The following is a 13,585-nucleotide window of genomic DNA, read 5'->3' on the forward strand; positions in this document are numbered from 1 at the left end:
GTGCTTTTGCAAAGGTTATTCAAGAATTTCTTGAATTCTCAAGATATTTCCAAACTGGAGTTGACTAATCAAAACATTTAATTTGTATTTAAAAGTCTGCATCAGGTCTGCAAAATAAATAGTCTATGGGCCAGGTCAACTTGCCAAGAAATTTCTTTCAGCTGCCACACAGCACAAATGTGTTATTTGCCCTAACACGCTTTCTCAAATCTGGTAAAGAATCCAAGAGGCAGGAGGGTGAAGGAAGGGGGAGGACTGCTCTCACCTTCCCAGCAATCACTCCTCTGTAGGCTGGCTGGCCGGCCACCTAGACAGTGTGATCATATGCACAGTGCAGCTAGCTGATGTCTGCAGCAGTTCCCATCTGAGTGAGATCTCCCTGTTATCAGCTACTCAACTGAACCTATTGCTCACAGCATCTTACGGAGATGAAAGGTTGTACTGAAGAGAAAATGCATTTCACTGCACGTGGCCAGCACTAACCGCACACTTTCTTGGGCTTACCTGCAGCCCAGAATTAATAGATGGATCTCTAAAGACTGAATTTAAAGAATGCACCCACTGAACTCAGCAGTTTCAACCTAAGAATACTATTACTTCTGTAACTGAAGTCAACACCACCACCTGTGCTTCAATGCAACAAGCAAACAATGTGAAAATCAGACTGTCATGTCTTATAGCTTTCACAGCCTGTCAGATAACATATATTATGGATATATTTTGCCCTTGATTCTTGATATGCACTCACCTGACTCAAACTAGATGGCTGGACATCAACTAGCCTTGGAGACAGCAAGCCAGCTACAAGACATCTATTGTAGCTATCATGAATGGCTTCATTTATTGAAGGACCAGATTTCTTTAAAAAATTCAAAGTCTGAAACATCAATTGAAAACAGCAACTGGTTAAGACAGCTTTATTATTCAGCTGTGGAACTTCTGAGTAACCATCAACAAAAAGAAATAACAAACATTCACTTAAACAGTCAGAAAGGCTGCATCAGTAACATGCTTTAGAAGATCAGCAATCTGAATAAGAATGACTGTAGTCTTGAAGATGGTGACCAAATGAACAGCTACAGTTCATAAAAAAAAAAAATCCTATAAGACCTGTAATCCTGTAAAAAACTATTTATGTTCCAAACATTTAGTCAGTTGAAAATTTACTACTTCTTCTCAAGGAATGCAATCTGTCCAATGCTCAAAAGTTATAATTTGGCCACATTGGGAAAAAAACAAATACTCATTTCATCTTCACAGTTAAAAAAAATATATATTCATTTTATCCCTTCTCTATCCTCATTTTTAAAGTTAATCAGGGATGAAAACCCTGACTTAGAACCACACAGGTTCTTTGAATGACGGTCAATTAAGAAACAACAGTCTTCTCCATGACTTCTACAACATTTTTGTTCTTGACCCTAGAGTAATCTTCAACAGGCATTCAACAGGTAATCCTGCTTCAACATGGGTCAACCTCAGTTTTACAGTTCCAGATGTGGATCTAGGACTTAACTTTCTATAAAACTGGCAGGATACAATTGCAATTACATGGGTCGGTGGAATGGCAATGAAACGGTCCCTTACAGTGAAAGCAGTGCAATATAGAACTGAGATAGTGTCAATTTCTTGACATTCTTAATAAATATACATAAAAGGTCACCTCTTTTTGGAAGCCAGTGCAAGTCACGTGAACAACTCCAGAGTTCAGCAAGCAAGTACCGTCTGCAGGAAAAAAAAGATCATTTGACAGAATTCTATACTCTTACAGCTGCATTATGACCATTTAAAATTTCAAAAATAGCAAGACACCTGGAAAGATAAATGAGTAATCACTTACTTTATCAAGTCACTTACAAACTTTTTATAAAATAATCACTGTGCGCATGAAGAAATTTTATCTCTATTGCTATTGAGGTGGAAGAGCTTCAGCTCAAAGCCATTTAACTCTATAACAATCACAACTTCACAGGCTACATTACAAGAGCACTGAAACTCAAAACTCAGTAGACTACATCTGACATGTTTCACAATACTAAATACCTTGTCAGTACAACACCTTCATAGTTGTATTTGTGTTTTTTTTTTCCTAAGTGACAAACAATGAATAAGACAACCAATAAGTAACATTTCCTTGTAATTTTTAACCTTACCCCTACTAAATGCAGTGAAATACCTACCAAAATTATAGGTGCTTGGATTAAAAAACTGCTCAGGCGGTGGGTAAGATGGAGGAACTCCGCGACTTAAACTCCGCTCATGTACCAGAACATCCAAAATGAGGTTTGGGGAAGTCATGCTTACTACAGTATCCAGTGACCATAATGCAAAATAAGGACAATTATGAAGGAATTCTCCTGGCCTTAAAGGAAACATATGTATAAATTAAACACCAACATCCTAATGAGTTATTAGTAAGGATATTGAAAACAACTTAGTAAAAATTTACCTCAGTGAATCCGGCATTTGAGCATGATACCAGCGATTAATGTCAAAGATGCCCAAATAAGTAGATGGTTTTCCCTGACCATACGTATTCACTTGCCAGCTGAATATTGATACACTGGTGTCAGGAGATATTACTGTAAGAGACAAGACACTGCTTCTTATTTGTAGAAAACACATAATTTCTGATATTTTTTAAACACCACCACCTCTATTTTAGCTTAATCTGTTATACCACTTACTAAACACAACACTTACTAAAAATAAGAAAAGAAATTTAGCAGAATGGCAAGCATCTCTAATATAGGTTACAATCATACTGCACCCTTTTCTGATAAAATTATATCAATTCTAAACCAAATCAAGTATATATTATTAACAATTAATTTTCCATACATCAATAACTGGTCAAAATATTTAGCTAGATAAATAACTCATCAAAAATTATGCTAGAAACATTTACCTTGCTACTGTGAGAAAGGATATGAATAAGCAACTTTATCATATACAGTTGTGTAACTCAGCTGGCATTATTTTCTAGATTGGCCTCACTTACAAGTTTTAAGAATAGCTGCTTTCCAGCATATTCAGAATGCAAGGCAACAATTTTCACACAAAACAAAAACCACTCAAATTAGAACAAAAATTTTAATCTAAAAGCAAAACATTCACAATGTTATATTCCAGGGCTCTCAATAAGCAGAACAGTCCGTCTTCTCTGGAGAGAATGTGTTCATTAGATACAAGCAAAGCATGTGGTACATGATTTGCACTAATAGCATGAAGAACAAGAAAACAATTTTTGGCAAAATGTTTTCTCTGTTCTGCTCTGCTGAATTCATCATTACAGTATAGGGACTCTCACATATTTTACTGTGTTTTATCGTGAACTTCTGTTGCATTCCAGTTTTGTCAACTGCTGAAATTCTCTTTGAAGATAACAATTCTTTTCTGAATTCAGAAAACAGCTTCATTGCTAATCTCGACATACATTCACCAAAAGCTCATCCATGCCTAGAACTTAACTTGAAGAGATGCTGAATAAAGACTAATTAGGAACCAGCAGAAAAATTACAGGTATTTTATGAAGCATGAGGCATGAAGAAAAGGAATGAAAAGAGGGATAAAAAGAAATTTTTTTTTAGAAGTGTTTAGAAGGAGCTCTCCTCAGAAGCATACAAGTGGAGAAAAAACAAAGGTTTTCCTGCTAGACTTTAACAGGCTGTTGACAGAGGAAGGATGGCATCACAGCATGAGATGGAAATTACCAGTTCAGGACTAAATCAAAGACAACACAGAGAAATAGGCTAGGAATATCATGTAACTAACTTATTCCGATGTTAGAGAAAAGACAAGGCCAGTAAAAAATGAGGGAAGAAGAGTAATGCAGGCAAAACAAAAAGCTATGAAAATTATCATTGCAGCAGCAGTCTCCAAGATATGGAGGGAGTATAACCGAATTTATAAACCCAGGGATGTATGTTTAATTATTGCAAGATGGTGAAAGACAAGACGAGAATTTCAACTTTGTACATAGATGAGAAAAACCATTACTTAAGAGCTGTTAGATGCAGGAATCTATGAGATTTAGATAAAAGCTGGGACAGGAAGATGCAAGCATAAGTCTGAACAGAAAAAAAAAAATCCAGATGACAATCCTAAGCAACAGAGAGAATTCTCCTGTTGTTCAAAGCAACCAATAGAAGAGAGAGCTGCAGTAATAAAAGGACTGAAAAGTATTAATTTTAATTATGCTGAAGCGTTGTATAGATCACCTGCCAAACATTGCTACAGCATGTCAACAAGCACAAAATACTTTTTCTTCCCCCTAAAGAAGTACCATTCTATGATCTTGAAGCTGCCCATACAAAGGTACTCATTCACTGGCCTAAAATAGACTAAAAACACTAAAAAGCAATTTGAACGTACCAAGAAAATCGTAAGTACCTGACAAGTCACAGGAAATGATGAATTCAGGCAAGCCCATAGCAACAAATAATTTGCGTTATTTTAAATAAGGGTTAGGAAGAGTAGATTCACTCTTTTATAAACCTTGACTTCCACGTTCTCATTATAAAAAGTACTAATTTTTTAACATGTAATTCTATTTACTCCTTCAAGGAAAGAGAGAGAGAGGCAGCACAAAGTAAAAGTGTTTTTCCAAGCTTAGTATGTTTAAAGCACATCTTATCCCCAAAAAAGATAATCTTCCACTAGCAAACACATATTACGTTATTCAAATGAAAAGTGTTACTTTCTTCCTAAACAGATCAGTTTTTCCACATAAACATAGATCGCTGGCATTAACTCTTCCAATACACTGAGGTTCTTCTTTAGTAAGGATTATTCCCTTCTGACTATTAATAAAACAAGCAGCTTGGCTACTTTCACATATGGATACTTAGTTAAAAAATAAAACCAGGAATTCAATGTACCAGTACCAGTTTAAAGGAAAAACTGGATGAAGACATGAAGAAAGAAAGGAATTGCTTATCATTTGCTGCTGCCTTTTCTGATAATGTAACTATCATGGTACTTTTAGGAACTAGTCTTTTTTTTTTTCTTCTCTTGCTCCATGTAAAAATATTCTACAAACTTAACTAAATCATCTATTGACAGTGTTAACATGTCAAAATCATTGAAAAAGTCTAACCAGCGCACCACTTTGATATACCATATCCAGTTACTTTTTATCCCAAATTTTTAAAGATAACTAAGCATCAATGAAACAAATCTTTTGTCACAAAAGTATACAGTTCCTGGCATCAAGATATTTACTAATTATCAAATTTCCTCTGACAGATTGCACTGTCAATTTCCATATTTAAATACAACTTAAGCACATCATTTTTATTTTTAAAATAAGCCAAACAAGCTAATCTATACAGATATTTAACTTTTAGACTGTAAGTAGACAACAGCATTCATTGCTCAGATTCTAACAACATTCCCTTTGGAACAACCAAACATGGATACAACACGGACATGGAACAAACCTTCATTAACGCTATCCTCTCTGTCAACATGGTTGCGAAATTTTTCTATAGTTTGACAACTGAGTAATTTAGTATTGCTGGTCTGTCCTCTCAAAGGAAAGACTCCACCCGTGAGATCTAAACTGTACCTTTCTTCACAGTATTCCAAACCCTGGGAAAAATAAAAGCAAAAAGAAAAGGTAATTTTGAGATTAAAATATATATTATTACACCTAAATATGAAAGAATGTATGAATGTAATACAAAATAGATATATTCTGGATTTCTGATGAGATTATTTCTGATAGTAAATAGAAATTATACCTGATACGCAAGATAATTTAAAGTGTAAAATGATAGCTGAAAAGTTTGGCTGTAAGAATTTTCCCCATCCCCACAATTTAGTGTTTCCCTAACATAATTTGTTTCTAAAATATTTGGTAGAAGCCCCTGCAGAATCAGGGTTTCTTTACAGACCTCAACATTTATCTACAGAGATACACGTATGCAGTACAGATGCGTACAAAGTTCTTTGTTCCATGTCTTGACTAGAGAGCAGATGAAGTTAGAGAAGTCATTGAATTATAGCAGTTAAAGCTCTTTTGAGAGGCATTGTCTTCAGGCACACTACTACAATGAACATGCATCCCCCTGTCCCAGGTATGAGAACTTCTTACTGATTAGCAATCTTCTTTCATACCACGAAAGCTCCCACTAGTTCCTCCTCTAATTCTGTCAAAGAAACTAAAGGTCGAAACATCCCTCAATTCCTTCACCAAGCACAACAGCGAAAACGGAAAATGGAGAGCATATGCGATACATATCAACCTGTACAGGACCATGAGTTAACTGCAGAGTGGGCAAACTACTCTGAGACATTCAAAAATCCCAGCAGTACTGTGTTGTAGCTCTGACACCGATTGTCTCTAATTAAACATTAGCTGAAATACTGTCTTTCCAAATGCCGGATTGATTCAAATTGTCTACCATGCAACACAATGTTTAATGAATGCATGAACTGTGGACAAGTAGCAGCTCCACAAATTCAATAAATCAGTTCTGCCGGATTCTGCTCAAGCTTCCTAAGCTCTATTAGAGCTTTGAAATGAACTGGCAGCAAAACAATACATTCTCATCGAGACATCTAACTCATCTAACCTGAGAAGAGACCAGCATTCTCTTAACCGTTCTACCAAAAGCTACAAATAATTTTCAAGGCTCTCAAAAAGTCTTTCATTACTAAAGAGAATAATGCTAAAACTTATTATTTGGAAGTATGCAACATCCTTTCTATTTTACCAAGCAGCTTTGGAAACTGTAACAGACAAATACAGAATAGATAGAAATATCTAACCATCTCTTTGAAAAACTAGTGTGAAGCCTGAGCAGAGAATCTCACTTTTATTATGGAGGGAATAATCACTAAAACCAATTTTTAAACAAAAGATGTTTCACTGTACATAAGGTCCACCATTTCAAAGGATTGTTTCCTTTGATAAAGCATGAAAACTCCATAAACCTGCTAGAGGTGATTTTAACTGCTGGAAATTTCTACTTTTAGATGCTATTGAGAACAAAATTTAAAGCACAGTATTGTGAGCGGTAAGCAGACAGAGCTGCTAAATGAATCCAACTGCATTTCAGATAATCCAAAATATGCTGATATCAGCAATTCTCATTGTGCTTAGGCACAAATCCTTTTCATATCATTCAGTGCATGTATTAGGTATTTTAAAGAAAACTGCTAATCAAAATCATCTGGATATCTCTAATATACATTTTCTGGATCATTTAAGAAGTAAGCATCTATGCAGTCAGGTTAAAGGTTTCTCCCCTTGTCTTGAGATACCAGGTCTTATAATAAATGTAGAAAAAATGTATTTAAACTAAGAACTCGGTAGCTTTGAAATCAGAGATATTTGAACTAAACAAGGAAAATAATACTTGAACTGTGGAGTAGTACAGGTACCCACGTACACAGCAGGTACACAGACAGAGGGCCCAACCAGGAAGTCAAGGCAAAGGGCAGGGGGAGGAGAGAAAAATCAAACAATTCCTGCTTAAGACAACTTCTGAAGCAAAAGTTTTTTTCAAATTTTCCATTGGTACAAGCAATTCTAAGCTAAGTAATGCCTTTGTAGGGAAGATGTCAAGTAATGACTTTATTGACCAGTAAAACATAAGGACAGTTTTCAAGTGAGCTGCCTTGGTCCAAGACTCCAATACAAAAGCAGACCGTATACTCTGTCCATCCGCAAACACTGTGTAGGACTATGGTGAAGATACGCTTCACAACCCTGATTTGAGACATTACATTTAGTAATTACTGAGATGGCATAAAAAAGATCTTTAAAAGCATAATCCAAACATACTTTCACATTTAATTACTTGAACACACACATTTAAACCAGTCTTGAAGGCAATGGAGACAGAAGGTTGACACACAGACGTCAAACTTGGACAACAAGTCCACACATTTCAAAAGCCTTATGGTGACTTTGCCATGCAACAAGGTCAACAAAGATGCACTATTTGTAGCCTTGAAGCTGCCTTGTGGAAAGTAATGCACTGCTGTAATGGAGACGTCTTTCAAACTCCTATGAGTTCTACCCAATGAATGTAGGTCACTAGCAGATTTTTGTCCATTTACTCAAACATTGCCTGGCAAACTGGAACATTTTCTTAAGTTTCCTGCTCTTGAAGATGGACAAGAAACTTGATCCAGTCAGCCATGTAAGCAGCCCTAGAAACTGAAAGCTTCAGAATCTCCCTACAAGCAAAACATTGCCATACAGTTGATTAATATCCTTTGACTGACAAAAATCTGAAAAACAGTACACGATACCGGTAATGAAGATGATGGAAAGCAGGTAAACAGGGGCAGACAGAACTGGAATTCAACAACAGTCTCAACTGTATCCATTTCTCTGAATTAGCATCATCTTAGGCTTCTCAACAGCCACCATCAAAATCCAAAAAATAACCCAGAGGCAGTTTTCAAAAGTGCTTTATATTCCAGCATATGCGAGTTTGGAATCATGAAGACCTTTTCACAGCAGTAGCTGTAGACACAGCTGACACTGCAGTATCAACCTGCAAAATATTTTGAAACCAAAAGCATCCCTCATATCAACTGCAGATCGTAGGTCTTGTTCTGATCCTTCTTTTGGTGATTTTTTTTTTACGGCAGTGGGTGTTACAAGGTCTTGGTATGATGCTATGCGTGTAAGGTGCTAATTGGTAAGCTAGCTGACGAACATGTCTGTTCTCCCCATAGGGTCCAGCTGCTTAGTTCTCTATTCAGCTGCTTAGTAAGATTGAACATTGCAAATCCAGAGACTGGAATCTGAGTGTGTTACCAGTTGCAAAGTCTGTTGAGGGTCATACGTCTTACATTAACCACACTGCAACTCTCTCAGATCATGAACACGGGAAAATTGTTTGATCAGTTTGTGCGATTTTTCAAAGAGAGCATCAACTGGAATTTCTAGTGACTCCATTTTAAAAAGCTGCTGAAACATTTCAGTCCTTTGAGGGAAAAAGTGACACTTTTCACACCTTGTTCAGGAACGAAGATGACCAAGACAAGGAAGTGCTGAACAGTAAAAGGTTAAAGAACAAAGTAGCCATGAGAGGAATGTATACAGACAACTTCTTTCCAAACAAGCAGACAGAACAAGTCTTTCCCACGAACAAGTCTGTCGCTAAAAATAACTTTTAAAAAGGGATAAAACAATGCAGAATATGAAAAATGAAACTGAAGGAAGATTAAAGAAATTTTCTCTTATCAACCTGCCAAAGCACTTGGGACAGTATTAGAGATGCAGAAGTGAACTGTAGTGAAAGTACTTTTAAAATTAAAAACCAAAATGGAGAGCTGCAGAGTAGTGTATATATTATGCTTGATAGATATTTTGTTTTAAAGAAACACCATCTTTTCCAAACAGCTGAAGTTATCTGTTCAGAAGCAACATTTACAAATGAGAAAGGAGCTTCACTACATAAGAGAAGAGGAAAAAGGTCAGAATTTAAACTCAAGAGTTTGCCTTTGTTCAAAACAATCAAAAGGCACAGTCCTTGAATTTATACAGTCTCTTTGCACATGAACCTAGCTGGAACACAGGGCACTGTAGTTTAAAATCATATGACTTGTTTTCAAAAAAGTACAGATAAAGGCTGTGCCCAAGACAACTCAGCACAAAAATGATTTTCAGTTATCGCTGAATGCTGATGGCAAATATTATCCCTGACAATTTTTAACTGATACTCACTTAATGAAAATTATGTTTGCACATACATGAACATCTTACCTCATACATCACTTGTCCTGACGCCAAGCGTTTTCTGTCACCAAATGCTAACTGCAACAGATGTAAACTCACAACATCGCCTTCACTGAAAAGGTATAAATAATGAAATTTGATTACAAAATTGTTTTATACTCCTCTGCAAAATTACCATTTTATTAGAACTAGACTGAAATTTTCCTTAATAGCATGTTTTTGCTGGAAAGAAAAATACTACTTCCCAAACCATGACAACTGGTCATATTAAGAACCTAAAACATAAAGGAGATAATGTTGACATTAACAGCTCCAATTGCGAATGCTAGCAATATAATTTGAAAGCTTTAATGTGTTGCACAGACTAAAACTTGCTGGCAATAGTTCTTCACAGTGAAGAGCTCTTGATATAATCTGCCTTAAATTCAAACCTAAGAAGATTGTTGCTCTATGAACAGCCGAGCTAATTAAATAGCTTGCTTAAGCTGAAATAGAAAGATCTTGTTCCTTTTCCCCTGCCATAACAACAATATTCCAGTCTCTCTCTTGCATACATCAGACCCTTCTACATACTGATTTGATTCATTAGCCTGGCAGGAAACCATCAACTTTTCCACTCAGGGATAGTTTTCTGCCAGATGATCTGAACTGAGTCTGGGAGAATCCAAAGACTGCTAAAGCTGGCACAAGGTAATCAGCAATACTGTGACCTCCTTCCTTTGGTGGCAGCAGGCTGTTAGACTGTCACAGTTTATGTTCTGTCACAGTTTATGTTCTAGATCTGCAGCCTAAACTGTATGTTTAATGGTATTTTGATGCCACCATGCAAATATCAAACAAGTTATGAAGCAATCACCAAGAAATAAAGAAAATAATTTAAGAATGTAAGCACAAAAACATAGCCACTATTGCTTTGCCTTCTTTCAGAAACTCTGAGCAAACTAGCAACTGCATGAAAACCACGCTTATGGTGAACTCACTAGAAATACAAACACACAATTCTACAACAGCAATTTGAACACATCCAAGAAACAGCAACTCAAAGTCACAGTTCAAACTAAGAGAAAGTATATGAAACAAATAGAAAGATTTACTAGTGCTCAGATATAATGGCATTATGCACCTTGTTAAATCCGAAACTCAAGAAAAAGGGACTACAATACAACTATGATGATAAGTGTCTCTCATGGACTGACTTCTTAGAACTTTCAAACTACAAATAAAACAGAAGAAACTTATTCCAGAAAAATATTTTTGAAGCCATTATTATTATTGTAACTGGAAGGTCCTTCTTCACATCTGCTAAGTCCTGTAAAAGTTGTATGATAAGCGTAACTCCTGTCGTATTCGAGACAGTCCTCTACATGGCTAAATATTCAGCAAAATCCTACCTTTCCACTCTATAATTGTTACCAGCTCTAAAATGCAAATATATTTTGCAAAACAGTACCCTTAGAAGTATTACTACTCCTCAGTTTTAGGAAGCTGCCAGTGGTGGCTCTACAGTTAAAATGGAGCTCAGTTCTATACTTAAAATTTTAAAGATTGTCCAAGAAGGAAGAAGAAAATATATTGCACAGGCTCAAAAACAGTAAACATGACATTATAGTCACCTTTAGATTTCATCAACAAACACTTTAATTAGTGAAAAATGTTAGTATATAATCAATTTCCTAATTAACAGAACAGGGCAAAAGGAGTGGATTGAAGACTGTGTACAAAACAAATATACACTCATCAGCTGTATTGAAAGAGGTATAAATAAATAATTTTTTTCTACTCCAGTGGTTTACAGTGAGTTTTTAGTCACCTTTCTTGTGTAGACTGAACAGCCCACAAGTAACAACAATTGCGAGGATCATTTTCAGGTTCCTGGAAAGTAACAGTATAGACAGGAATCCTTCCGCCTTCAAGCTGAAAGTGGTACCTAACATAGGTTTAAAAAAACAAAACAAAACAAAAAACCAAACAAAAACAAAACAAAACAAAACACACAGAGGTCAGCCTACACACCCTGATTACTTGCGTCATGCTAGGTATTCTTAAATGCATTTCAGAAGCCACAGCATTTCTTCTTAATACAATGCCTGACTAGAGAACTTAGAAAGCATTAATTTTAAAAGATTTCTGACAATTCAAGAAGTGGGTGGAAAGAAGCAAATGCAAGCATGAACACTGTAAAACTACGCATACTCAGGTTATTCTTATTTAATATAGAAACACTTATGTAGAATCTCAATCCAGAAGCAAGAGGAGAACTGAATGCATCCAACATCCATCCCTCTTAAAATATCAGCAAACAACTCATCACCACTAGGGTGGAAGAATCCTCCCAGAGAAGAGCAACTATATGCACATCCTCAAAGAACAGAAAGTCACACTTCCATTTTATACCCCCAAAGGAGTGAGACAAGGAAGTGACTGCTTTTTATGCAACAGTTGAGAGATAAGGAATTTATTGTCCATGAAACGCTAAAAAATGGGTTTATGTCCTCCTCTGCCTGAAGTGATTCAAACCAGCCTCTTCTAAAGGAATATTCCAATTGCCAAGCAAGAGACTGCTCCTACTGTTGTAGCTGACTTACGCACAGAATTTAAAACGTAGAATTTCTTCTGAGCAAATCCGAAACAGTGCCAAACAGGAATAGTTTCTTGTTTCTTCGCTTGAACTATGTAGAAAAGCATTTTTCTTCCAGACTTCTGGACTTTATTTGTAGCTTCATAATCTTCTTTCTATTCCTGCCACCTACTTATTCCTCTGCCATCTATTTATGCGTCTAATAATTTCTGGTGAGTCGCTGCAGATTTCCTTAATGAATCCCTATCTGACCTTGGTCATAAATCTCAAGTGAGATTGTTCTTTGGCAGGCCTGAAATCATCCCCTAATCTTTCTATTGCCCATAAATTTACATGTCCCTTACTCTAATCTCCAAATGTTCTAAGCAAACTTTCATTCAGGTTTGATGAGAACAAAGTGACAGGATGAGCATCCTTGCCTTGGAACTGGTCAATCTCCTGTTTCAGTCAAGGCTGAAATGTAGGGAAAAATATATTCTCGGGCACAAATCAGCTATGACTTTTCTTGTCTCACTAATTTCATTCTGGATACTTTTAAGAACATTTAAGAACATTATCAGCAAAATTACATTATTAATATACCGAACTTAGCAAGTTATGTCCTAATTGCAGTAAGTGGCTCTGAAATATAATTTTTAAAAATGTTTCATCTAAATATACATGCTTCCTGCTTTCACTGAACACTGCTGATAGAAGGAATTGTCCTATTTCCTTACAAATATCAGTATCATCACATCCTCTTTAACATAACCAGAAGCAGTACATTTTCCAACATTCCTCAATTCACAGGCACAATAAATAAGGAAAACAACCCTAGTTCATCGAGGAGAAGGTCCATTTTATCCATGTATCACTTAATAGTTATTTCAGAAGAGGATTTCTAAGCATTTCAAGCTTATACTCAAGAATTTCAGTCCTTTATTTTAACATCTTTCCTTAAGTAAAAATTGAAATCCCTGCACCATCAGGCATGGCCAGACATAAAGGGCTACTTACTCCTTCTTCAAAGTTTTCATATTCCATAGTGATAGATAACCATCTGAAAAACCCACAACCAGCTGATTGCTTCTGCTTATGTAGCATAAGGTTGATATTGCTGTTCCTGAAGGATTTTGTAATTGAAAACAGAGATGTCGCCCCTCTCTGGTCACTGCTTCTCTTCTTTGTGGAATTTCAGCAGGAATTCCAGTGATAACTTCTAGGTCTACACACATAAAATCATGCAAAGAAGAATGTGTTATTCTATTTAGGATGCATTTTAAACACTTTGAAATGACTGTACGTACAACCTAATTCCACTGTTC

At 36.1% G+C, this 13,585-nt stretch overlaps 1 protein-coding gene across 4 annotated transcripts in view; it reads right to left on the reverse strand.

Annotated features, from left to right (window-relative positions):
* AHCTF1 (AT-hook containing transcription factor 1) overlaps positions 1-13,585 on the reverse strand; it is a 53,104-nt gene that overhangs the window by 25,422 nt on the left and 14,097 nt on the right. For all 4 annotated transcript variants that reach the window (XM_026102638.2, XM_064509422.1, XM_064509423.1 and 1 more), the window contains exons 5-12: positions 13,278-13,485; positions 11,514-11,630; positions 9,731-9,815; positions 5,442-5,592; positions 2,450-2,582; positions 2,181-2,362; positions 1,664-1,725; positions 749-877 (exon numbers count right to left, since the gene is read on the reverse strand). In XM_026102638.2, coding sequence (XP_025958423.2) covers positions 749-877; positions 1,664-1,725; positions 2,181-2,362; positions 2,450-2,582; positions 5,442-5,592; positions 9,731-9,815; positions 11,514-11,630; positions 13,278-13,485 — 1,067 coding nt within the window. The remainder of the gene's footprint in view (positions 1-748; positions 878-1,663; positions 1,726-2,180; positions 2,363-2,449; positions 2,583-5,441; positions 5,593-9,730; positions 9,816-11,513; positions 11,631-13,277; positions 13,486-13,585) is intronic.

The sequence above is a fragment of the Dromaius novaehollandiae genome, chromosome 3, assembly GCF_036370855.1.
Source record: "Dromaius novaehollandiae isolate bDroNov1 chromosome 3, bDroNov1.hap1, whole genome shotgun sequence".
Classification (NCBI taxonomy): Eukaryota; Metazoa; Chordata; class Aves; order Casuariiformes; family Dromaiidae; genus Dromaius; species Dromaius novaehollandiae.